Source organism: Accipiter gentilis, chromosome 20 (genome assembly GCF_929443795.1).
Source record: "Accipiter gentilis chromosome 20, bAccGen1.1, whole genome shotgun sequence".
Classification (NCBI taxonomy): Eukaryota; Metazoa; Chordata; class Aves; order Accipitriformes; family Accipitridae; genus Astur; species Astur gentilis.
The window spans coordinates 14464282-14490380 of NC_064899.1; the positions used below are offsets into that span (position 1 = coordinate 14464282).

General features: G+C 40.6%; 1 protein-coding gene across 1 annotated transcript; it reads left to right on the plus strand.

Annotated features, from left to right (window-relative positions):
- Positions 1 to 663: 663 nt before the first annotated feature.
- RIPK1 (receptor interacting serine/threonine kinase 1) lies at positions 664 to 24553 on the plus strand. Its single transcript, XM_049823955.1, has 12 exons — positions 664 to 774; positions 5444 to 5655; positions 7315 to 7468; positions 7947 to 8084; positions 10459 to 10687; positions 11534 to 11683; positions 12274 to 12350; positions 15602 to 15692; positions 18063 to 18626; positions 20324 to 20395; positions 22551 to 22703; positions 23644 to 24553. The coding sequence occupies exons 2-12, from the start codon at positions 5504 to 5506 to the stop codon at positions 23928 to 23930; spliced, it is 2067 nt and encodes a 688-aa protein (XP_049679912.1). The 5' UTR covers positions 664 to 774; positions 5444 to 5503; the 3' UTR covers positions 23931 to 24553.
- The last annotated feature ends 1546 nt before the right edge of the window (positions 24554 to 26099 follow it).

Consider the following 26099-nt stretch of genomic DNA (forward strand, 5'->3'; position numbering starts at 1 on the left):
GGAAAGGCGAAGGGGTCAGTCTTATGTAAAGAAGCTGCATTAGACACTATTTCTATACGAGAACAGTTTTCCTAATGAAAATAATAGAATGTGTTAGTTATGGCATCTTCTTTGCTGTTAGGACAATAACAAACTACATAAAATCTGTCAGAGATGCCCTAGACACACCTGACCTCCACAAGAGGATGGACTGGATGGTTCATGGCGGTCCTTTTAGGTTACGTATTTTTGCAGCAGTCCCCAAGACTGCTGACAAAGAGGAGAAACTCCTGCCTCCACCCTTCCTGAACGAAAAGCTGCCTCTTCGGCACCAAAACAACAACAAAGAAATGCATTTCGACCACGCATCAGACTCCCAGCCGCTGTCAGTCTCGGTAACGTGGCCAGGTTTGCACCATTCATAGATGGACTGCACCAGGCTCACACCGGCGGGTGGGCGCTGGGAGCTGACCCCTTCCAGGCGCCGGCGGCGAGAGGCAGCGATGCTGGGAGGCGCCGGGTGCCTGGGCAGGCAGGGCTCGCACCCTTCTTCCCGGCAGCGGGCGTGCCTTTCGTCGCACAGACCCGGCCGCTTTGCAGCCCCGGGGGCAGCAGCAGCAGCTCCGCGGCGCCCTCGGGCGAGCCCGAGCCGCCTCCTCAGCTTCCGAGCAGGCGCGGCGGCGGGTTGTGCCGGGCCCTCCTCCCGCCGCCGCGGGGCCGGTGAGGGCGCACCCGGACGCCGCCGGGCCCTCCCGAGGGAGGCGGCAGGAGGGCGGAGAGCGGCCCGCAGCCACGGTAAGGCACCGCGGATCGCGAGTTGGGGGGGGGCGGCGGCGACCCGCGCCACCCCCCCCCCCCCCGTGTTGCGAAGTTGCCGCCGCTGCGGGGTCCGGGTCCCCGGGGGCTGCCGCGGCCGGGCCGGCGGGATGACGGGCCCCGGGACGAGGCGGCCCGGCGGGGTTGCGGCGTATCCCCCTAACCCACCCACCCCGCTTGCCGGCGGTGGCGCTGGGAAGGGTCGCCCGGCCACGGAGGAACCCCCGGGGCGCCGCGACGGGAAGCGGCACGGCGGGGAGCGGTGCGTGCGAGGGGCGGCGGCATCGGCGGCAGGAAGCCGCCGGGAGGAGGAGGAGGAGGAGAAGGAGAAGGAGGACATGTCAAGTCGGCCAACGAGGAACTAGGCCAGAGAAGACCTCTCGTTAGGACTTCCCGGGCCCGCGTCTCCTGCCGAGGCGCCGGCGAGCGGGTGCGTTTGGCGCTCCCCGCCCGGGGCACTCTCGGCCTGACCGAGAGGGCCCGGCACCGGCTGGCGCCTTTCTCCGGCAGCCGCGGCAGTAGGAGGTGCCTCTGCCGAGGCAGGCTGTCCTCATTCCCGTACAAGAATACACTTTTGTGACCGCTTCTGTGCTAAAACCGAACCGACTGTGACACAGTTGTACCGGTGCAAGCCACTGCACAGAGCCCCTCCTCTTCCCTTTCCACCCTCCCTCTGCTCAGGTCCTGCCGAATCTCGCAGTGCATTCCACCCTCCCTCGGGTCCAGAGCTACCAAATCTCGTGTTTCATGAACACTTTTGCTTCCCTTGCGTTGGCTCTCCCTCGCTTTCCAACAGGATCCCTTCTGCAACCCGCTGCTGATCTAGCACAGCTATTTTCTTTGCTACCTCCAAAAGGGGAGCGGGGGGAGTCATTCGTCAGTGAAAAAATGCAACAGCTGAAAACCCTTAGCCGAAGGGAAAGGTTTAGACAGAGTGGGTTATGAGAGTTACAGCAACAGAGTTGAGATGGGCTGACAGCTTTTGAAACATCTTCCACGCATGCAGTATTTTTGTCTCCAGCTGCAGGGACCCTTCCATTTATCTCCTGTTACCTGTATTGGCTATAGCAGCTTTGGTTCCTGTCTGTTATTCCCTTCTGTTCTTGATAACTACATGGCCACAAGTTCTGATGCTTGCAGACTTCTTCACTTTCTCCAGTTATACCTGTAACACCTCTCAAGAACTTGTGCCCCGAGAGCATCATTAGGCCAAGAGGGCTGCTATTACCGTGTAAACTTTTTTCATATTACCATGCTAATGCACTCAGCAATCCTCCCTAACTGCTCAGGCTACACAAGATCTACATCAAATCAGTAACAAATCATTAGAAGAGAGCAAACTGCTTTTGAGCGGTGACCAGCCCCGATATGACCTCGTGACCGAGTCACGATTCTTGGGAGTTTATGTGCCTTTTGGGCGTTAGAGGGGAGCACATAACTGTGGTGTTAAAAAGAAAAATGCCACAAATGCACTTATTACACTTTTATCTCCCTCTAAAGAAAACCCAAACATATTCATGGGCAAAAATCCCTCTCTTTTAGCAACCAGTGTTCAAAGTTTTCATAATACATGTTGGCACTTGTTAAATATGAACCCACCCTAATACAGATGTTCAGAATAGTGTATTAAAAAAACTGCTTTATAATCACTCAAGTATACAGATGAGGGCTGCGCCACAGAACACTAGTTAACCCCTAGAAGTACATGTAGCTTCTGTAAGGTTAGGCTAAACCAAACTACAAAACTTCCTGTCTCTTAACCACAGATACATGGTGTTTGCACTGGTGTATCATAGGTACTGAGAATACATGTGAATCACCATGTATCTCAGTAAAAAGCAGTAAGCTTGGAACGAACTTGAGCCTTTGAGCTTCCCCCCTTGATTTCTGTATCATCTGACATTTCCAGGTAACATCAGCCAATAGCCTCGTGTTAAATAGTATACTGAAATATGCAGTCTTTGCTTAAAAACCTGGCTAGGGATTGCTTTCCTTTCTGCAAAAAACTTTGGGTTTGAAGTAAGACTTAAGATCAAAGAGCTTCTACTCGGAGTACCTCACTACTTAATAACAACAACAAAAAAAAGTAGTAGCATCCTAATAATAGAGCACACCCAAGGAGGAGGGTTCCCTCCTATCTTATGGGAAAACTCCCTCTGCTGAGTGTTGTCCAACTCATTTCAACAGATGTCTTATGATTTCAGAAGTTATTACTTCTGAATTTCCAAGCCTTCTGGTTATGGTGATTACATGCTGCTTGGTAGGAACAGGTATTAGCAATGTAAATAGGAACAAGGTCCTATATTGCAGTTTGAGGCAGAGCTGGGTTTTGCCAAGTTATATGGTATTGAATGGCATCCCCAAGCTAGCAATAGTATTAATGCAGCTTTAGAGATTCAGCATTCAGAATTACACATCTAATTTGCCTTCACAATAAGAGTCCATGCAATTCTTACAAGAATAACTAAGATGCATCATCACTGTTAGCATGGAAAAATTACCATAGATATGTGCCTTTGAAACAATTCCTGAAAGGGAGACCCCAGAAAAAGAAGCAAGATATTAGTTCATGCCACATTAAAGTCTCATGACTGAATTCCAGCCTTTGTACCTGCAACACCCACCCCATCTACACAACAGTTAGTAGCACCACCCCCAGAAAGCCAGAGAACCATCACCAGAAACTTCCAGGGAGGCGAGCGCTCACCTATGAGAGTAGAAGTGGCTATTCTTGGCACTGCTGTGAGTCATCTGTTACTCAGCTATTTGATTAACTGTAAAGGAATTTAAAGAAAAAAAACAAAACCAACAACAAACAAAACACAACAGTATCCTCTCCCCTAATAATTATTAGGCATAGCAGAGCTTACCTTCTTAGTAAACAAATGCAATGATATCTTCAGTCCGGTTCTCATAACACAGGCTAGTACTCCAGCAAAACAAAATCTGCATCCTTTCAAATCCAGAAAAGCCAAAGACAAAAACTCTGGAGAGAGCACATTGCTCCAGCTGTAGAAAGGGTGTAAAAAAGCAAGTGGACAGGGTACTTCAGGACATGGTTTAGTAGGCATGGTTAATGGTTGGACTCGATAACCTTGAAGGTCTTTTCCAACATAAATGATTCTATGTTCCCTGTCTATACAACAACAGCCCATAGAGTATATATACACTTAGAAGAGGAAGCTCTTGCTTTCTCTCTTCTACAGGTGCAACCTTTTTTTTTTTTTAAATTAAGTTTACTCTTCTCTATTTTACCTTGTCAGTATTGAACTGACCAGACAACTTTCAAACATAAACATCTCTTTTCCCTCAGAGACCTACCTTCTACAGACACTTCCTCTACGTCCTGATTCCCCAGGCTCCAGAAAGAGGTTGTGGTAATTAGGCTGCAGCTGATGTTCATAACAACATTAAGCAATCTTTTCAATTAGAGATTTGATGATACAGGTGCACAGTAGTTAGCAGTCACTTGTTAGTCTGAAAAATTTGTGAATCCTATTGCTACACTATTTAGAGCTCTTAATTGCCTGAATGAGGCAATCTACTGTTGCTGCTAGTGGCCCTTTGAAATGGTGCCTTTCTCCCAGATCTGTGTGTTGTAGTCATCCAAGAGGAATGGAAACTGAACAGCCCTGCTAGACTCTTGGACTTTGTCTTTTCTCAGCAAACTCTTTCCTTACCTGATGTAAGGTGCTTAAGGTAAAAGTTCAGTAAGGGGAAAAAAGAGAGCTTGTGGCTAGCAATGCAACTTGTTGGTGTGTGCCAAAGGTACTGGCTGTCTAGCCTTCTTTTAAGGTTTCACCTCCAGAGAGATGCGTTAGGCAAGAGAGCACCACAGCTTTATCAAAGACTTAAAATTATTCTGGCTTCTGCTGAGGTTTACTTATCTACCCATTTCATAGGTTCCCCCAAGCTCTCTTTTTTTTCTTGGTGCACTTAGGAGATACTGCAAACCTTCACAATTTCTTTGTTCCTCTTCTTTTTGAGAGGCAGGGGAGAAGTTGCCTTATATCCCCACCACAGTCCTTCCTAGCACTTGTCTCCTTAAATTCAGACAGCTGTGAAAATAAGTTTCCCACAGAAGCTGGGTTCTTTGTTTCACTCTCCAGAGAAACCTTTTGTTTGTTTGTTTGTTTGAAGCTTCAAGCAAACCCCTTAGAGCTGGATTTGCAAAGATGCTTAAAAGGTAGCTTAGAGTTATATAAATATCTGGGCACCTGAGGCCTGTGTTCAGGCAATTTAGAAAATGAGATACCTATCAGAATCATTAGGCACTACCTGCCTTTGGGACTGTGGCCCTTGATTTTTCTGGGTTTCAGTTTTTGCACGTGTGAATTGTAGGGACAGTACCAATCTACTGCGTATTATATGAATAAAAACTATTTATGAACAGTACTTTGAGATCCTCAGGTGAAGAAATGGGTTTACATCTACTTAATATAACTGTAATGGGTTGACAAGATAAATCATTGTGACCTTTAGGTCTGATCCTGTGAGAACCACAGCATCTTTGGTATCAAACTGAGGCCCTGTGTTCATAAGGGTCACAAGAGTATACGCTTATGTCCCACTCCTTGCATACATGCTTATTTAGTGGAACAGCTACATGCTTGATAATGACACTTCTTTTTCCTCCTTTATACTACAGGTCCAGAAGCACTAGGGTACTTGATTTTGTTTTAATTGCTAAGCCACAAAGACTGCAAACATGTCTCTGGAAGACATCCACATGAACACCCAAGATTTGCTTGAAAAAAAACCATTAGACGCTGGAGGATTTGGAACAATTTCTTTATGCTTTCACAAGAAACATGGATATGTAGTATTAAAAAAAGTGTATACAGGACCCCAGCGCACTGAGTAAGTTACAGACCTTAGTTCTGATTTTTATCTTTCTGTTAGTCTAAGGAATCCTCTAAACTCAATGGAGATAAATCTAAATTAAGTGTAATAATTTCAGATCTTTGGATTCTGGAGATACTGTATGTGGGGAAAATACTCTTAAGACAATACTAGCAGCTGTCCTGCAAATTTTCCCTTTTTCCCTTATGAGCCAACTTTTTTAGTTTTAGCTCATTGTTCCAGTGAAGTTCCTGTTTTCTGTTGTAAGGCGAGCACACTGGATTGTTAAGAATTGAGGGCATTCTTGCACACTTAAGGAAATGCAGGAACTCAGTGGGCACATGATATTTTCAAGCTTGCAGATCAGTTTTCAATATAATTGTCCAACCGTAGATGTCCACTAGGAACTAAACACACATGAGCTATCAGTAGGACTCCAATCTCACACGTATAATACCAAGAATGTATCCCTCTCTCCCTTGAGAAAAAGCAGAGTGAGCCGAGCCTGCTGTTTTAATTCAAGGATTGAATTAGCTGTTGATTTCAGTGGATTCAGGTCATATTGCAGCTCTGCTACCTCAGAGCCGTAATGATCCTGAAACTCTCCTGTGAGTCATCCACTAGAGAGAGACAAAACCCCACGTTCTTCTAGTTTGGGTTATAATAAATAAATTAACTAAGTTTTTACTTTGCCAGTGAAAAATGAATTAAGAGATTCTAGTAGTCTGCAAACTGCACTGACAGTTTGGGATGAACACAGTTAAAATGGACAAGCCTGTCTGGTTTGTGTTTTTACTTTCTCACTACACAGACTCATAAGCTTGTTATTCCTTAAAGTCTTGAACCAAAAGCCTTAAGCAAATTTACAGCTGAGCTTAATGCAAACAAAACAGCCACTTTCTTCTCTAGTACTAGAGGAACACAGAGAGAGAGAGCAGTTTCATGTTAAGTCACAGGGTAGGAAAGCATTAGCAAGCAACATAGTCTCAAGATTTTCTTGTATTCTTTTGCCCTATGACTAGAACAGGAGCAATGGTAAAAAGAAGACTATTTAATATAACAGGTACCATCTTTCTCTAACACCCTTAGCAAGCTCCCAGCTGTGTACCTGTGACTATTGATGGGTTGTACTGAGGCCCAGGTAAAGAGTTAGGCTTTGAATTCATCCTAAACCCGTAATCATTAGTACATGTTATCACCATCCAGTACGTGGATGGATCCCCTGTAATAAATCCATTTTGAATGTGAATGCCAGCCCTTTGGAAAAGAGACCTGTATGGTTTCCTGTACAAGAGGCAGTGGAATGTGTCTCAATCCTCCTTGTCCAAAGATTCTTTCAGCCCTGCCCTGTCCTGATCCCACCCCAGTTCAGGGATTTGGACATACACAACCAGCAGTGCAGCTACAAGAAGAATGCTTATGCACTTTCTGAAAAGCAGACCTTAAAATCAGGCTGAGCAGACAGTCTCTGTGCAAGGCATTTGAGACTTAGAGAATATAACCTGGCATGAACAAAACTGTATCGATTCAAAACCAGCTGAAGGTATAGTTCATCTTACAGTGGCTCTAGGGATGTTGACATGTTTGGCCATTGTTTTCATTATGAATCAACAGCATTTTCATCCCTGTGTTCTTTCTAGCCTGGCACCTAAGTTCAGCGTAATTTCTGTTTTACAGATATAATGCTTCCCTCCTTGAAGAAGGCAGGATTATGCGCAGACTGCAGCATAACCGTGTGGTAAAACTACTAGGTATAATTTTGGAAGATGGAAACTACTCACTTGTGATGGAGTATGTGGACCGGGGGAACATGATGAAAGTGCTACAGAAGGTGAGCAGTGAATTGCTTCATCCCTTGCCGCTCCTTAGGGTTGATAAGATGCTTGAAAGGGACAAGATGTTACTGCAATCTCCAAAGAATGGAGTTTTTAGTTTCTCATTCTCCTTTCTGTGTTAAAGAGCCAGCAGCAGCCCTGCCTTCTCTAGTGACAGCAGAGGACAGCTATGGCTTTCCTGTGCATCAGAGGAGCAGACCACAGTTAGAGGTTCAAACTTACAGGAGTGTTTGTAGAGATAAGTGGAGAATTTGCTAAAGAAGAATGCTTTTGTAAATATGGAGTGACTCTAGAATTACTTTAATGCAAAAATTTAGATCCAAGAAGGACCTTAGTTCTTTTTTATTATGGCTTGAGCAGAGGTATTCTTGGGACTGAGAAAGAAACTTTTTTTTTAAAGATTGTTTTTTAATTTGATGGTTGTAGTAGCATTTTTTAATTTTAATTTAATTTTAATTTTGTTCTTTGTTTTAGCTCTCACTGCCTTTGTCAGTGAAAGGGCGTTTCGTGCTGGAGATCACAGAAGGAATGCTTTATCTGCATGAGCAAGGTTTCGTACACAAAGACCTAAAGCCAGAAAACATCCTTGTAGACACAGACTTCCACATTAAGGTACTTGTTAGAACAACGTAAATGGAGAAGGCTAGTGATTTGGGTTGAAGAACCCAGTTCAGCTGCATTGGTTAGTATTCCTGATTGGTAGATGAACTCCTTTGCAGTGTAGCGAGCTATTGCCAAGAGTGTTAGCAGTGGATCACTGAAGTATGGTGGCCTATACAATCTCTGAGCCTGAGCTTTGCATAATCTTCCCCCAACTGTGGAAAAAAAAAAAATCACTAAGGACATTAAAAAAATGAATAATATTGTTGAGAATTAATGAACTGAAAATAACAAAACAGTTAGAAAGAAAAAACAAACCTTAACACATAGAGATTGAAACAAAATAGAATGCCTTATGGATCGTGCCTTTTGTCCTTTATTGCTGTAATTTCTCCTCCTGCCTTTACCTCCTCCTTTTTATTCCTTTCCTTCTTTTGCCTATCATCTTTTCCTCTTTTGTCTCCCTCTTTTTTCCTTTAGTCATCATTTTTAAATGACAGCCAGCAGCTACAAAAAAAGCAGCAGGAGACTACTTCAAAGAATGGTTTATAAGCCTGTTCCAAAGTCCTTCTATTAACTTTAGTGGGGTTTTGGATCAAGACACATAGATATAGAGTCTACTCCTGAATAAACCCGAGTAGAATTTGCAGCAGTCCTCATCAAACATCCTGTCTCTGGTCAAGGTGAGTTGCCAAACTAACCACCCCATTATGGTTGAAACTACAGAATAAATTCCTGTGAAGAGAGCTTTGTCATTTGGTATTTCTCACGGGTAAATTAGTGAGAAGTTTTTTGACAAGGTTAATATAGTAGCAAGTCCTAGTGGAGTATAAGCAGCTTGCAGAGAAGAGGTATAAACTTTTTTTTTTTTTTTTGCCAAAAATAATAAAAAAAATCCTGATCTGCTTTAAGCGTAAATTGGATGGTTTTGGGGGTTTCAGCTTGCTTATAGGGACAGGACCAAACTAGGCTATCATCATACTGCATGACAAACTGAACTGCAACCCAGGATCAAATTCAAAATAAGATCAGACTTCCTTAAGCAGCTTAATTAAAAGTATAATTTAAGGCAGCTGTTGTATGATCTCTTTGCTTGAATGTGTCTAACCTTGCCAATATTTATAAAGGGAAATAGTTGTTCTAGGTAACTGCAAATGTTGGAAGATTTATATCATGTCTTCCTCTATCACATTAAACATCTCACTTGTAGACCTGAACTTGGACTCCTGCTTCCTCAGCAGAATATCACTTACATTTTCCTCCTCCTCTGAATATATGACCTCTAAATTTAGTCCAAAGCTTCAGAAACTCAAGAGGAACAATAAGGTAGTTAGAGGCAACAAGAAAGAAAAGAAAAGCAAGTTATAAGTAAGTCAAGACGTCACCTCAGTTTTATCTGAAGTGATTGGGGTACACAACTCAGTTTGACAGCTGCCTGTGGCCAAGAAAGGCAGTCCTATTTTCTTCCATTTTTCCTCTCCTGCTGATTTCCTGTTCCTTTGTCTTAGCACTGATGCTAATCTGACCACCCTGCCCTGATTTAAACAGCCAAACCAGCAGATTACAATTTGCCTTGTTGACAGTGCTACCATTCTGTTGTGGTGCACTTGATTAGGCAAGCCATTTGAGTGCCTTGCACTAGGTCTTCCCAGTGTCAGGTAAGTGTCAGTGCTGGAACAGGAGGAGCAGAGGTAGCACATAACACAAGAATGTGGGGAAAGGAGGGAAGGATTACTTTATTCATCATCAGCCATTAGTCTAGCTGTAAAACTTCACCCTAAGGTTTCAGTAACATCACCTTGTCAAGCACACAGTACCCAGGTATCCCTGCTTTAACTTATCCCATGCTATCCTTTTCCATGTCTCTTTGCCATACACATCACATCACTTTAGATCGTCTTCCTCCCCCTTTCTATAGGAAGATATAAGGAACTTGAGTTAAATGGAATCTAAATGCAAAGGGTAGTAAGGGAAGAGGGATATCTGCCCATCTCATAGATTACTTCTGGATTTGAATGTTAGCTTGTTCTCATATGGGTCTTCTGTTCTGCCATGAGCACTGCAAGCAGATCTTGAATGTGATTGTCAATATGAGCAAAACCAACCTTTTTCCTTACATTGGGTGATTGTTCCAAGTGAGGTTAAGTTAATAATGAACATTCAGCCTAATTGTTCTCAGTTGACAGTGATAATTTATTTGGGGAAAAAAACCCCACCCATAAAACAGCAAGTAGTTTGCTTTCCTTTCTTGTAGTTGCATTTTTTGCAGTGTTTCATTTTTAGGTAAGTTATTAACAGCTATTCATTACAAAATTGAGCACTGCATGAAATACTTGTTTATCTCCTCTTCATCACAGCACTAGCTCTGATATGTCTCATTTTTCAGATTGCAGATCTCGGTGTTGCCTCCTTTAAGAACTGGAGCCGCCTGACCCAAGAAGAGACTGTCCGACAGAAGCAAATCAAGAGCACTTGCCAGAACAATGCTGGGACTCTTTTCTATATGGCCCCAGAGCATTTACGCTGCGTTAATGTAAAACCTGTGGAGAAATCAGATGTTTACAGCTTTGGCATAGTGATCTGGGCAATTTTTGCTAACAAAGAGCCATATGAACGTAAGTTACTTCCGGAAGGATGCGACCACAAAACTAAGTTACAAATGTTAAGCACTTAAAGTTATAAAATTAAGATTAGTAGATTAAATCAGTTATGCCCAAGAATAGCGCCTGTTCAGCACCTCATGGCCAGTGAGAGGCATTAGTTGCATCATTCCTGACTTATAATTGTGGACAGGAATATCTGAATTGAAAGGTAGGCGTGAGCCCAAACTATTTGCATACACATGGTATGGGCATAAACCTGCACTCAGTGGCAGAAGTTAAACAAATCTTGGGCAGGCCAGGATGGAAACTTTGGTGTATACTATTGCCTGAGGTAGGCTGGTTACATGTGGTTTTTCTTGTAACAGGAATGGTCATATAGCCAGTTACAGCTTCTCAGCTGTATGATACTAATTTCTCAACATGCAGTAGTATCATCATGTAGAACAATAGGAGCAGATTGTGGAATTCCAGAGTAATGTGTTTATCATTTTGAATGGATTTTTTGCTAACTGAATAGCTAAACGTTGCCTGTGTGACCATCTTTGTGTTCATACCCAGTGCAGAGCATAACTGAGATTCAGATTCTAGAGAGCTAGATGTCACCCTTACTCACACTGGGCACATCTTACATGTAAAAGTAAATATTAATCTTAAAATAAATCTCTAATCCATGGAAGTTAGGGCAGTGAATTAAAATTCACTAGTGTGAGATGTTTATAGCTGTAAATCAGTCACCTTTCTTTGAAATCTTCTTTTATATATCCACAAACACATAGGGAGCTGCTTCACTATTTCTTTTACCTACAGAAAGGTAGCAAAACCCATGATCAAGATCTGATAGGGAATTTTATTTTTCAGATTGTATAAATGAAGCCCAGATTTGCTTTGGCATCATGAATGGAAACAGACCAGACATAAAGGAGATCACTGATAAATGTCCAGTGGAAATTATTGACTTAATGAAACAATGCTGGGAGCAAGAGTCAGAGAAACGGCCAACTTTTGCAGGTAAGGCATTGCTTTGTGATTCTTTTTGTTACATGTGCGTCAATAGTCTGTAATGAAGCAAAACAAACTTGAGTGTTTTCCTCTTAAAATAAATTTTTGCTTTGAAAATAGAAATATCAATTCACATGCCCAGTAAAGCGTGCTCCCTGTACCCTGACTAAAAATGGGATCTGGTCCAACATTTACAAATCTGAGAAATACTAGTGAGTGGGTAGAGCCAATAGACTTATACCTGCTGATAATTTTTCTTCAGCACACTATAATCTTCCTGCTGAAATTTACAGAAAAGCTAACATCAAGTGACATAGTATATCTTGGGTCTGACTAAGAAAATACCCTACCCAAACTAGTTTCAAAAGCTGTCCCAGATCAGCCTTCCATGAACAATGCAACTAGCCTTTGACTGTTCTTGTTACTATATTAAGGCTAAATGAGTCACGTGAACAGATTCCAAATGTATGTATAATTTTCCTGTTTCTGACTTTATACAAGTCTTTATTCAATCCTTATCCATCAAAATTGTTGACGGTATAAGTCACTTCTATATTCCATTGGAAACCACTTTCACTTAGTTCTGTTCTTTTTTGCAGAAATTAGTCAAAGATACAAGCCATTTTACTATCAAAATCTAGGAAAAAATATTGAAGATGATCTGAAGGAGTTAAAAGTGAGTAACTTTCTAAGCATTTTAAAGCGTCAGTTCCCCACCCCTCTCCCCAACCTCAGTTATGGCCAGATTCTGCCCCTTTGAGACTGATCATGCTTGACAAACCTGATTACCTTCTGTGATAAAATGGCTGGATTTTGTGAATGAGGGGAGAGCAGCGCATGTCATTTACCTCAACTTTAGGAAGACTTTCAACACTGTCTCCCAAAATGTTCTTGTAGCCAAGTTCAGATGTTACTGTCTGGATGGGCAGATGAGAACAGGTTGAATGGTGAGTCTCAGAGGGTAGCACTTAGTGGGTCCTACTTCACCTAGAGGCCAGTAACAACTGCAGTAGCGCAGGGGTCTACTTTACTGGGGTCTTCCCTGGTTTACTCCTTTATTGGTGTCCTTAGGGAAGTGATAGAACATACTCTTATAAGGCATGCAGGTGACACCAAACTAGGACCACCAGTTAATACAGTCACAAGGGCAAGGCTGCCCACTGCAGGCTGAAGGAATGGTGACAGAAGCCTTTTGAAATTCAGAAAGGGCAAACGGGATGTGCTGCACCTGGAACAACCCCTGCCTTGAGTGCCAACTGGGGGCTGCCTGGCTGGGGACCAGCACTGCTGAGAAGGACCTCAGGGTGCTGGTGAGCAGCGACCTGGGTACCAGCCACAGCCTGCATGGCAGCCAGGAATGCCAGCAGCATCCTGGGCTGTACCAGCAGTGTCACGGGCAGCAGATCAAGCAGATCTGCTCAGTGCTTGTTAGTCCTGCCATATGAGATGGGGCTGAGGGACTGGGGTTATTTCAGCCCAGCCACATGATGGCTTTGGGGGCACATAAATAGCAGCCTGCCCCTACCTATGAGGAGTTTATTGAGAAGATAGAGTCAAGCTCTTCACAGCAGTGCATGGTAGGAGGACAAGAGACAGCGGACATAAGCTGAAACAAGAGAGATTCAAACTGGGTGTAAGAGAAAAAAATTCTGCCTGTGAAGACAGCTGAGCAGTGGAGCAGGTTACCCAAGGATGTTGTCTAGTCACCATCATTGGAGGTTTTCAACACCCAACTGCAGAAAGCTCTGAACTACTGACTCTGATCCCATAGGTGACCCTGTTTAGAGTAGGAGGTGGGCCTGAGGTTCCCCCCAAGGTCCCACCTGAGTAACACTCTGATTCTATGATAATACTTTGCAAATGCTCCTCATATCCATTAAGTCTCACTCATGAAATAAAATGTTATTCCTAGAGATTAAAAAGTGGCAGAATCTGATTTAAAGTAAGTGTAAAAAAACAAACAAAAAAAACCCCAAAAAACCAAACCCCAAACCACACCTCTAAATTCTTGGTAATTTCTGTCCTGCATTCAGGCAGTGTCTAATGAGTCCCAGCCTGCTTGAGACCAGGAAGCTATATGGCAGCAATAACAGGGAAAATTTGAAATCAGATCTTTTTCCTGAGTATTCAAGTTGTTTTCTCTTAGTTTTCTGGCTGTAGGTTTATAAATTATGATAAAAAGAATGATTTCCTGACTGAAAATAAGAGAATGAGAAGTTCTTGAACAATTGGGATGATTATGTAACCTTTTTATCACAGATTTTATCAATTTACTCACTTCAGTAGTACTGACAGCTATTGGTGAGAACTCCTGGCATTAGGGGTTTAATCTTTGCAGTGAAATGAGGCTCAGAAGAGTACATACACAGTTATATTAACTAAGAAAAACAACTTCCTTTAAAGAAAACTGTAAATGAATGGTTTCACAAAGTGCTTCCTTCTGTCACCAAGTCTACAATTGTGGAAATGAAAGTTTCTGGTTTAGAGAACATGTGATGTTTGTGAAGCACCAGTGACTGTTCAAAAAAGCAATAGAGTTTTGCAAAATCAAACTGGTGAAACAAATTTCCTGGACTGATTTTACCAAGCTAACTCACAATGTGAAGTATATATATCTAGTTTATGATAGTGGCCCCAAATCAGGATCATGGCCAGCTAGACTAGATGCATTAGCTCTCTGCAAATACACCTCTCAAACCATAGGGACCATAGGACTATTTAGCAAATGGGCCATGAGTCTCTTACTTTATCAGGAAGGAAAGCATCCATTCGGATCGAGGCACAGAATTTGAATACAGCATTCAAGGCAAGTCAGTGTGGTGAACTACTAGTACAGTTTCAGTAGTAACACGAGTTAGAGGGTTTGAGCGTAGCCCTTTTTTTTTTTTTCCACCCCACTAGCAACCGTGGAAGCAGAGTCCACAGCCTCCTAACTAAAAGGACACAGAATCACAGAATGGTTGAGGTTGGAAGGGACCTCTAGAGGTCATCTGGTCCAACCTCCCTGCGCAAGCAGTTCAGTTACTCAAGTGAAATCTAAGGACCTAAGGTTGTAATGCACTTTAGAATGTCATCTGTTGCTTTTGAAAGGAAGTAGATTTTGGAGGGAAGAGATAGTAGTTGTTGATTTTTAGTCTGTGAAAGTACTTCTTGGGTTTAAATTTAAAAAAAAAAAAAAAAAAAAAAAAACACACAAAAACCACCCTACTTTTAGATATTATTTTACAAGTAAAAAGCACTGGGAGAAATTGAGAAATAATTTTTCCAGGTGAAAAAATTTTTTACTTCCAGTGAAGTCTGAATAATGGGAACATCAAAAGAATAGAACAGGAATGGATTTTGCCTTCACTCTAGAGAAGTGAGGATGAGGGTTTACAGAAAGGAAATTGTACTGCATCTTTCTGAAAATTTGCTCTGAACTCCTTGTTCCTAATACTCTTTGTAAAAAGTCAACGTCGCCATACCTGAATGTAAATCTTCTTCCTCACCTCTTCCCTGTTGATGAATATACTTACTAAATATAGATCCTCAAAACAGAATGCATGTTTGCTACCTTTACCTCAGCAGCATCCTCTCACCGAGATTGCTTGCAGAAAGTCTAGCTATTAAGTACAAGACAGACAATCCAAAACCACTCTTTCTGGATTCAGCTCATACTCACATAGGCAAGGGTGTTGTTTGGCCAAGTAAGAGTATTGTATACTGCAGTTGCATTGCAGTCCTTCCTCCCGTCATTGAAGAAAAGATTTTGCCCATCTGTAGCAAAACAATGGGTATTTTCTGTCAAGCTGTGCTCTCTGTAATGGGATCTCTTCCCACAGATTCATGGAATCTGTTAATCACTTCACTGTGAAGCTGTGCTGTTTCCTGTTCTACAGGAATAAGCTTTTGCCTGTAACTTGATCATTTGTTCTTTCTTATGTGCAGAAAATGTGGCCCGAGTCAAATGAACTGCTGAATAGGATGCAATCCCTTCAAATAGATGCTGTAGCAGAAGATGCCAGTAATGGTCAAGTAGGTAAGTCACTAGCACATCGTTATTCTGTGTATTCTGCCAAAGATAAAGTAAGTAATCTTGTACTTAACCATGTACAAAGTAACCATGTAAGTAACCATGTACAAAGTAAGTAATCTTACTGTTAAGGGGTTATGAAGAGACTCAATTATTCAGTGCTTCAGAGAGAATTACAACCACTGAAAAGATTAAATTTGCTCCCAGGCTCCCAAAAGTCATACTTAATTAATTAATTACTTAGTTTTCCCCAATCCACAGTTTGAATCCATTTCATTTTACACTCTTCTGTTTTCATCTCCCATGCTGAAAATTTTGTTTAACATTAGATTTTTCAATAGTCACTTTGATAATTACTTTTCATACTTGATCTTTCTTCCCATCCTTTTAGTCATGCCAACTGCTTGGTCTGTAGGCCTTAATTTCATGAAGACTTTCCTTTTTCCACTACAGCCTTTCTTATGAATGCTCTGAATACAGCCAGGTTGCATAATTATAACATATTCCTTTGTTTATGATCTTGCTTTCTGTGGAATCTATCTGAGGAGCACCAATAGATGAATTCTCTCCCTTCATCTTTTCTATCAAAACTTGGATGAGTTTCGTGGTTTTATAGAGCTGTCTCACTAATACATGATGATATAATTACAGTTTTTTAGTAATGTATCTGGAATCCTTTTTCCAAAGTTTCTTAATAGCAAAGGATATAGGATCATATTTGCAACACTGATTTACAAGCAACAATATCAAATTCTGTAGAAATAAAATCCTGCTAAGTTTGCTCACACTGTTTGAAAGATATTATTAAACAAATAATGTTAAACTGTAACACGCAACTAATAAATCTTCCCCAAAGCTACATTTGCCATAACCGTTCTTCAGTAGAACTGATGGACTTAATAGTGCAACCCCACTGCTGTATTTTTAAATTAGTATAATTGCATTTCCCTAGCAGAAATAATCACATATGACTGCAGCTGATTACAGATGCTCTTGTGTTTTAAGTACAGAAGGCTTTATTGGGAATCTACACTGCAGAAAGATACCATCTTGACAGCCTGTCAAAGTCAGGGGTTTTTTTCTCCAGTCAATTGGCATTACTCAGGCAGTGGTAGTGAAAGATACCCCACAGGATCTATTCATACATCTCAAGCTTGCCCTGAAGAATGGATGCCATATAGTTTGTGCTAATACAGAATTACTAACAGCTGTCACTTTGATAAGGTTGTTTCTGTATTAGCTTATTCATCCCACTCCTTCTCTAGTAGCAGTAACAAAAGAAGCAGAGCAAGTCAGATTGAAGGTGTACTAATACACAGCCATCAAAAGGAACCAGTATTGGTCCTGCCTAATATGGACTGAATTCAGGTCACTTGGAAAAAAAATTTTAAAAAAGAAAAAAACCACCACCACCACCCCACCCCCCATCCCCCCAAAAAAAAAACAACAAACCCCACCATAGTTCACTAGCATTATCTGAGCTAAACAGAAGCACATACCTATGCTTTATTCCAATTTTACAGTGGTCTGTCAGAGTCCCTTGCTTTGGGCAATGTACGATGTTTTCTAGACAACTATGAAGCTTTCAGAACTTTTTAAGAAAGCATCTGTAGTCCTACCCTTAAAAACACAAGAACAAGTAGTTACAGGCAGATTTTTACATTCTTATTTACTCTTGGAACGCTGCAGGATGATCCAGGTCATAACTCGAATCTAGTTCAAGACTGAAGTAGAGCGTCCTTTGATAGTGAGTATTAGTTTGAAAGATATAGATAACACAGACTATTTTATCTGGCAGTTGTTACTTGTAAAGTGTATTCTTTGGTACTATGAAGAATAAACTAGACAAAAAGGATTCATCATGAAATACCAGATGGGATATTTTACATAATTATTTGCAAACGTGACTTTAATGACAAAGTATTTGTGCTATATGAAGTAACACCTATTACAGTGGTGTTATTTTCAGCCTGTTGCACTCCAATTTTGCAATTATTAAACACTAGTTAATGCCAGTGGGGAGACACTATTAAATCAGACCCTACAAATGCCTCCAGGAACTGTTTGTTTCAGTGGTTGAGAACTTGATGCCAATATAAGCAGAGTATGCAGTGAATTCCGACACCACTTGACTAAATGAAATTTTGACACTGATAGCTTAAACAAGCTTGTACTTCCTAGATAAAAATCTGTAATACTTCTCCGTAAAGGCACTCTATAAAATAAAACACAGCTTATGCTGGAAGTAATGTTATATATTCACCTTTTATATATTACCATAATGTTAAAGGTAGATGAATAGATTCTAGTCTCATCGCAACAAGTTATATACTTGCATTTGGATGTATTTCACATATTAATTTTCCTCCCTTTCAGATCAGCCTAATTCTCTACACAGCTCTCAAGGTCCCATGACCAGTCATGTTAATGAAGCCCTGTTTGCTGCCTCCCCTGAGAACCAGCCTGTTGAGAGCTGTGAGACCTCATTTACATCTGCTGATCATCTAGAAAGAAAACTTCAGCGTGAATACAACTACCACGTATTTGGGAGCTGGATGGATAAAGCAGTTCCACCTGTAGTATATACCCCTGAAATGAGAGAGGAAGAAAGGAGACGAAGAGTTTCCTACGATCCATTTGCAAAGCTATCTCCTACTCCTCAAAGGAGTGAACTGTATCCAAGAGCTGAAAAAACAGGATCAAACACTAATCCATATTTTTGGCCACAGCCAGCTGCAACACCACCAAAACAGGGAAATATAGATATTTTTTATGGGCCAAGCCATAACAGTCTTCTAACAGGAAACACAGAGGGTCTCTATGGATTGTGTTCAGCCAGTACCTTTAGCCTAAGTAAACCTCCTGTGCCTGAATCTGGCCCAAACTTGCAGTCACAGACCAACGTAAACTGGTATCCAAAGAATGCAGACACAGACACAGGTGAGATTCCTCCTCCCCCAACACCTATGTTTCTGAAGACACACTTGTTCTCTAAAAATGAAGTGGCCAAGAATGTTTTGTAGTTTATGTAACAACCACCTGCTTATTGTTAACAGTTGGTCTGTGATACAACAAAGGCGAATTTATTTCATGAAGTTCTCTTCACGTACTTGAAGTTAATTCACGTCACTAAAATGCTCTAGCTTTGACTTCATTATGCTGCTTTCACTGATTTTCAGGCTGTTAACTTCAAGTGAACCATTTCTAAAGCATCAGTATAATAGAGAGCCATTAGACCCAATGCCTAACTCTTCAGCTACCAAGTAATAGCAGACAGCAGATACTGCTACAGCAGCTACCAAAGCTAAGAGCTGCTACCAATCATTCTAGGATAGCAAAGGAAAACTTTTGACTCCCAAAAATGTAGCATTCATGCCATAGGTTCTTCTTGTGCAGAAACATCATTTGTAGCATTTCAGAAAATAGATAGGTATTTTTAACTTTATTTGCAGCAAGGTAAGAGAATTCTGAGCTCAGGGAGCCAGCAAGAAGCTAACGCTCATAACTGGTTTCTCCAGAGAGCTGGGTGCTGATGGGGAGCTTCTGTCAATATTTGCTGGTGAGCTGTGGAGTAGGAAGGTATGGAGCCAAAGAAGGAAGAGAACATTAAGCATTGGCAGAAAGTATAAATGGTAACTAGAGGCCTGTAGGATGTAGTTTTCAGGAACTAGAGGTAGCATCAGATACATTAGCCTGCAGATATTAGCCTGTAGATATTTTTAGCATGGCATTCCTTTCCAGATTGTCTCACGAGAAGATCAAGGATGCCTAGTTGTTTACAGGTAGAATGCCACAAAGGTGTTACTCTATTAAATTATTTATGCAGAGGCTGTGATTAGTTATTTGTGTGAGTTTATTTACTGAAATGAATCTGAGAGCTGTCATGTCAGAAGGCAGGGATTAGAACTGTCAACATCACTAATAAAGTCAAGTCTTCTGTTTGAAAGAAGAAAACAGTTATTATAGGGAGGCTGCATGCCATAGTGTGGCAGATATCAGACTACGAAGCAGAAGAGCTGCATTGCAGATCTTCCATTGACTTATTGTGTGACTGTAACCCAGTCACTCTTACTACCCCATCATGAGCTGCAGAGCTCATCTGTGGGCATCCAAATCGATTACTGCCCTGGGCTGGAAGTTACATCTCTGCCAGACATTACTGCCACCGGCAGAAGATGCAGTGGTGTCCCATGCCTTTGCCAGAGTTGGTCACAACTAGTGTGCTAATACAAACCATGATCAGTCTCAGCAGTAAGCAATAGCAACGTGCTTGGGAGTTTGATATTTTTCAGTTTGAATACCTGATACAAGGCAGCTCAGTCCATAACTATGCTGTGATCCCACACTGCCATCTACTACCCAGGTATCCATATACCCACGTGGAAGCCCCTTGCCCTTGCTCGGATCCAAGGATGGTTAAGGCTATTAGTCATTGAACAAAACCATGATAAGGTCATTGCTTTAACTAGGGTTATTCAAGGAGATACAATCCTATTAAAAAGCTTCTCATCTCTTTGTATTTAAAAGCATGAACTATGTACTCATACTGTTACAAATATGGCAGTCATTTTTACATACAGTTGCTTTTTTATTTACATAACGCTTTTGACATTTTTTTGTTTTCTCTCTTTGTTCAGGTAATAAGGATTCCACTTCTTTCACAAGAGCAACTTTTACATATTATCCTACTGCGCCCAGAGTAAGCACAGGTAAGTGTGGTAGTCTTCATCTGCCCTGGTAGCCAACAGGCTATGCATTGCATCCTGATCAGTAAAGCAAAAAGCTTCAGGATCTTGAAATAATTTATGTTATTGCTTAATACCTCTAACCATAGCTGACGTTATCAGTACCAGTATGTAAAAGTAATTCCTGTCTCTAGCGGGACCTGTACACACCATTAAATGTGTATTTGATGGATCAAGGACATCTTCTGTGTAAAAGAACTTTTAAAAACATGAAGGCATTGTAAGAGCTCCTGTACACCTAAACCAGTCACTTTCTTAGATTACACATCAGGTTACTGTGACTCTACCCAACTCCTGAACCACACATGCATTTAGGACACCTGTCCTTTCTTGCTCTGGATTTTTAATACAAATCTCTAGCTGCAGGCTTTGTGCTGATCAGCCTTCCTTGGGGCACAGGTCTCTGCAGTTCAGCTGTCTCAAACCCATGAAATTCTGTCCTGTCTTTCAAGAGTTGTTAACATATGTTCCTTTCAAGTTGTGTTGCTTGGGGCACCCTGAACTCTTTAATTAACCCTTTCAAGGTTTTTCGAGTTTGTAAGTGGTTTACACTTACAAAGAAAACTTGAAGCAGCAGGCTTCTGTCTTCTTGACTATATGCCCCTTAGAGTCATTAGATGATTACCCAAACGTGACAAGCAAGCAAAGCGTAGAGGCTTGGGAAAGGAGATTTATAAGCACAGTAACTTTTACTGTTAATATTGACAAACCATTTGTAAATATTTTCATACCTTGTGATAGATTCATTTTGTTACCAGATAAGAAAATAGTAAACATGAGATTTCTTCATTTTTTAGCTAAAATATGAATATATTTTGCGAGTCCTTCACCTCAATAAAAAAAAGATACAGGAATCATACTATTTTGAGACATGCTAAAACCCATTCCTTTTGTGCAACTTCAAGAAACTAGTCATGCATACATATAGGTATTTCTGACTAGCAGCGTCAGGTTAACAAATATTAAATGCATTTAATGAGATTTTCTTATGTGATCATAGATTTCCACACTTCACATTGCAATTGAGTGTGTAACAAGGATGTTTGTGCATCTAACCATCATTTTAGGTGATTAAATACAGAGCTTGGTCTATCATTTTAAGTATCAGTACTTCAATTTTAGACCCAGATTGTGATATTTACCATTTAAACTAGAGTTTAAACATTTAATGGGTGATTATCCAAACAGAGTTCAGAAAACATTGTCAAGAGAATAGAAAACTGGTGTCACCTAACATGACTAGAATTGCCACTTAGTTTCATGTTATGTATGGAAATTGGATGACTGTAAGCAGAAGACACCAAATTAGGTGTTTAACTAATCACATACAAGTAAGCCACAGATGCAAGCTCCCAGAGGTGCACACAATTTAGCTGTGCTGGGTAAGGTATCTCAGAAAACTTTCTAGTCTTGCCTTAGAACCAGAAGTACAGAACAGGGAAAAAAATAAAAATTTTGAAAAAAGAAAAAAAAAAGAGAGAGAAAAATGTTGTTGAAACAAACACTGAGCAAGTAGTGCACCACGAGGAACATACACCTAGATAGCGGGGATGAAATACATTATGAAACAGAGATGCCATCAAGACAGCATAGTATAACATAGAGTATAGAAATCTTATGAGCAACTAGAAATGTTTTTTCTGTAGTCTCATAGAACTCTGAAGCTGTAACTGTAAACCTGAGCTTACATCTATGAAAAGTAAAGCCAAGAGGCAGAAGTAAGGCTTTAAGATTTAAATGAAAAGCGCTTTCAAGTGAAGACTGACTTCCTGAAGCTGTTAGCCAACAAAAAGCAAGGCTGCTACTACAAGTTCCTAAAGTTCAGGGAACATTATTTACAGTCTAGTAAGTACCAGCATGTAAGGCTTGGTTATGGCACTTTGTCACAGAGTAGAATAGGGTGGGCTTTCACTAAAGTACATTTATGTTACATTGCATAATTAAAATATGCCCATAGTTGCCAGTACATGGCCATTTCTACATCAAATGCAATACAAACATTTAATCACTTCTCTTATTAGCAGAACCTTCTTCCTCCTTACCACCTCCTTATGTTACTTCTTGACATTTTGAACCATATGCAGTTGTTTATAAAATTGTACTAAATTCCCTTATACAGAAGACTCAATCAAGTACAACATAAGTAACAGTTCTGGAATTCAAATTGGATCCTACAATCACATGAAGATTGAAGAGCACAATCAACATATCAGCACTTCTCCTGTTGCTACAGAGGCAATTTATAGGCATTATGAAGCAATGGGTATATTTGGTAAGAGTAACATCTCCCTAGTTTTGATGTATTCTCCCCGTATATTTATCTGAGAATCATTTGGTTTGGAACGTACGAAAGCAGTACAGCTTTCTCCCTCTGATACTTGAGAAATAACTGTTTGGATCCTTTTCTACTACATACTTAAGAGCTTATGAAACAAGTACCCTTGTACTAATACCATTCTGTAATACTGTGTACCTCATTTGTCCTGTAGTTTCATGACCTTTTATGAGACACCAGGTACAAGTAGATGTATATGCATCATGAACAAGAGGAATAACAACACTCAAAGTGGCAGAAGCAAGGTTAGGATTGGTGATCCTCACCTGACTTACAGTTTAAATCATAGAATATCCCGAGTTGAAAGGAACCGATGAAAATCATGGAGTCCAGTGCCTGACACTACACAGGGAAACCCAAAAGTTAAACTGTATATCTAAGAGCATTGTCCAAATATTTCTTGAATACTGACAGGCTTGGGGCCACAACCACTTCATTTGGATAGAAATTGGAAGATTTTGAAATTTAATTTATTGTCATTGGTCAATACTAAATTAAACGATCCTTGCGTATTCCTGAGTAAAAAAATTAATAGTGTCCCTGAATATAAAATGTATCATACAGACCTCAGTCAGCTATATAAGAACTCTAGGAAGGAGCTTTTCAATTTTGCTGGTTTAGGTGACAAACTGTGATAGCCTCAGCAGAAAAAGCAAGTCCAGCAACTGACCTGTGAATACAGGTGTTCCGACTGGGAGTTTCTTTCCTGGTGTCATTGGGTAATACTGCCTCCACGAAACCCACTTCTGATTGTATCACTAAAATACTGTCTCCAGATATTACCGACACATAGTTGGGGGACGACAGGTGAGATAGCAAAAGGAGCAGAAGAAATGTTAAACAATGCCATTTTCTTATACTTTTTTTCTTTTTGCAGACAATACTACTGTCCTGACTGAGAAACATCTAAATCTAGTGAGAGAAAAGTTGGCTAAACAGTGGAAGCACTGTGCTCGTAAACTGGGCTTCTGTGATCCCGAGATTGATGAAATTGATCATGACTATGAACGAGATGGACTAAAAGAAAAAGTTTACCAAATGCTGCTTAAGTGGGTAATGAGGGAAGGCTCCAAAGGTGCTACAGTTGGAAAGCTTGCCAAAGCCCTCTTTGGCTGCCAAAGACTGGATCTCCTTACTAGTTTGATGCAAATCAACGAGGAATAAGTTGGCTGAGAACTCGGGGGAAAAGTAAGGTATTTTTTCCTGAAGATCTTCCAGTAACAAGTAATAATTCTGAAGAGACTTTCTGGAGCTCTCATTTTTGCACACTTTTTGGAACACATATTTTCTGCCAAGCAGTTTTCAGTGAATACCTCTGGTAAATCAAAAAGTTTATATCAAGATAACTGGTCTTCCAGAGGATAAAAGAAAATAAGCATCTTCCTTCTGAATAAAATGATTGTCCAAAGGTAATGACAACAAAACGCAATACCAATAGCGATTCAAGGAGAATGTGTTATACAAAATTTCTAGATTCTATCTTGAAACATGTTGGTACCCTTGTTTAGTTCTGAACAAAAGCATGTCATTTCAGCAAAGCTATTATATCAGTAATAACATATGAAGGACTGACTCACTCCTTGAAAAACTTGGACAGAAGACAAAAATCAACTCTTAAATTTTGCCAGAAGTGCCAATACTTACAAGGGTACTATCTCAGACTGCTCTAAGTCAATACAAAACTATTTTTTAAAATCTTTTTATAATGTTTATTAAATGCAGATGTCTAGAATTATGCAGAACAGCAGTGTAAATAAAAGCAAAAATGATTTTTGGCTTAAAATGTAAATTGGTAAAATACTCTTCTTTCATAGGTTAATATTGCATTAGATGTTTACATTGCTCGGTAGAAAAGATTTACATGGTAAGTTTATCATCTGCTTTATGAAATAGTAAAAAAAAAAAAAAGAAATTCAATCATTATGCAATCCAAAGTAAAAACTTGGAAATATTAGAGCTTTGGTAAGGGGAAGGTACCTTATTACTCCATGACAGAAGACGCATTCTCCTACTTGCTCAGGGGGCTCGGAGTGTTACTAGTTTCTGAATCCCTTAGGCTACATTTATACTAGCAAACTAAACATGCCTGGGAATGTTCTGGGCACTGAGGTTAACTGGCATGCCACAGCCTGCTGCCAGGGTAGCCAGTTCTCTAAACCTCCAAAATATTGTGCCGGGGCTATTTCACAGCGCTGAAGTTGTGTTGGGGAACACTGCAACAGCTCTGTAGCATAGGTGGTGGTATCCCAGAGCCTGGGAATGTTTCTTCCCACTCTGACTTGCTAGTATTGACATAATCTCAGTGTGCAAGATCTATGAAAGAAGAATTACTGAACTGCAAGGAGAATTACTGAACAGTAAGTTTTTATGCCCTAAGAATAATTATGCCAAACTCTTCCTATGAAGGACAATACCTCCCATTTCCATCAAATCTACAAATATTTCCAGCAGATGTTTTGGACCAGGTAATTATGCTGTAGATAAAACAGTAAGTGTTCATTAGGTTCTTGTTATTGTAAAAAAACCTAATAATTTAATAGAAGTGTAGTTAGAATGGATTTCTGCTCATTGATACAGTAGCCACCATTTTAGCAAAAGAAAAATGGAAGAAGAAGAAACTGGAATCATAGTAACCACCAACACATATTTGTCATCTTCAAACCTACGTAGCACAAGGCAATACTGGAACTGGCCCCTAAAATGGAGACTTTAGCAGAAATCAATACAAAGAGTGTGTCATCCACCCAAATAGTGGAGCATTTATATATTTGTTAATGCATGCTAAAACTCATACTTTCCTTTCCACTGAGGCTAGCTTGGGATGTATCAGTATATACCACAGTAATATTTATATTTTGAATGCCTCAATTTATTGCATTGCCTTACTGTTTTGACTTCGCAACATGCTAAATGTTCTATAAATTCTTGAGTACAATAGATAGATAAAAGACATCATTCTCTAGTATCATGAGCATACACTTTCCAGAAATAATGATTTACTCTTCCTGAAGCAGATAGATAGAGAAATGGGGTGGAGGGCATGGGGAGTGTCTTCTCCTCTGTGTCAATTCATAGGGCGTTACAACCACCAACTACTACGTTACTTCACGAAACAGATTCCTGAACAGATCAACAACGTCCATTTATGTTCTAGCAACATTGGTTGCACTGTATTGCTACATCAATTCCCTAGCCCCCAGTTGCTTTTCTACGTCTCACATACACATAGTCTTCATTTACACAACATGCTATTTTTCCATTATAAGATTCTTGTCTTATTTGGTACACAGAATGAATGGTGATCATTTAAAGGGCATACATTAAATGCTTCAT

Coding starts and splice junctions, on each gene's coding strand:
- RIPK1 (XM_049823955.1), top strand. CDS start 5,504: ATGTCTCTGGAAGACATCCACATGAACACCCAAGATTTGCTTGAAAAA. Junction 11,684..12,273: donor GAAACGGCCAACTTTTGCAG/GTAAGGCATTGC, acceptor TCTTTTTTGCAG/AAATTAGTCAAAGATACAAG. Junction 18,627..20,323: donor GAATGCAGACACAGACACAG/GTGAGATTCCTC, acceptor CTCTTTGTTCAG/GTAATAAGGATTCCACTTCT.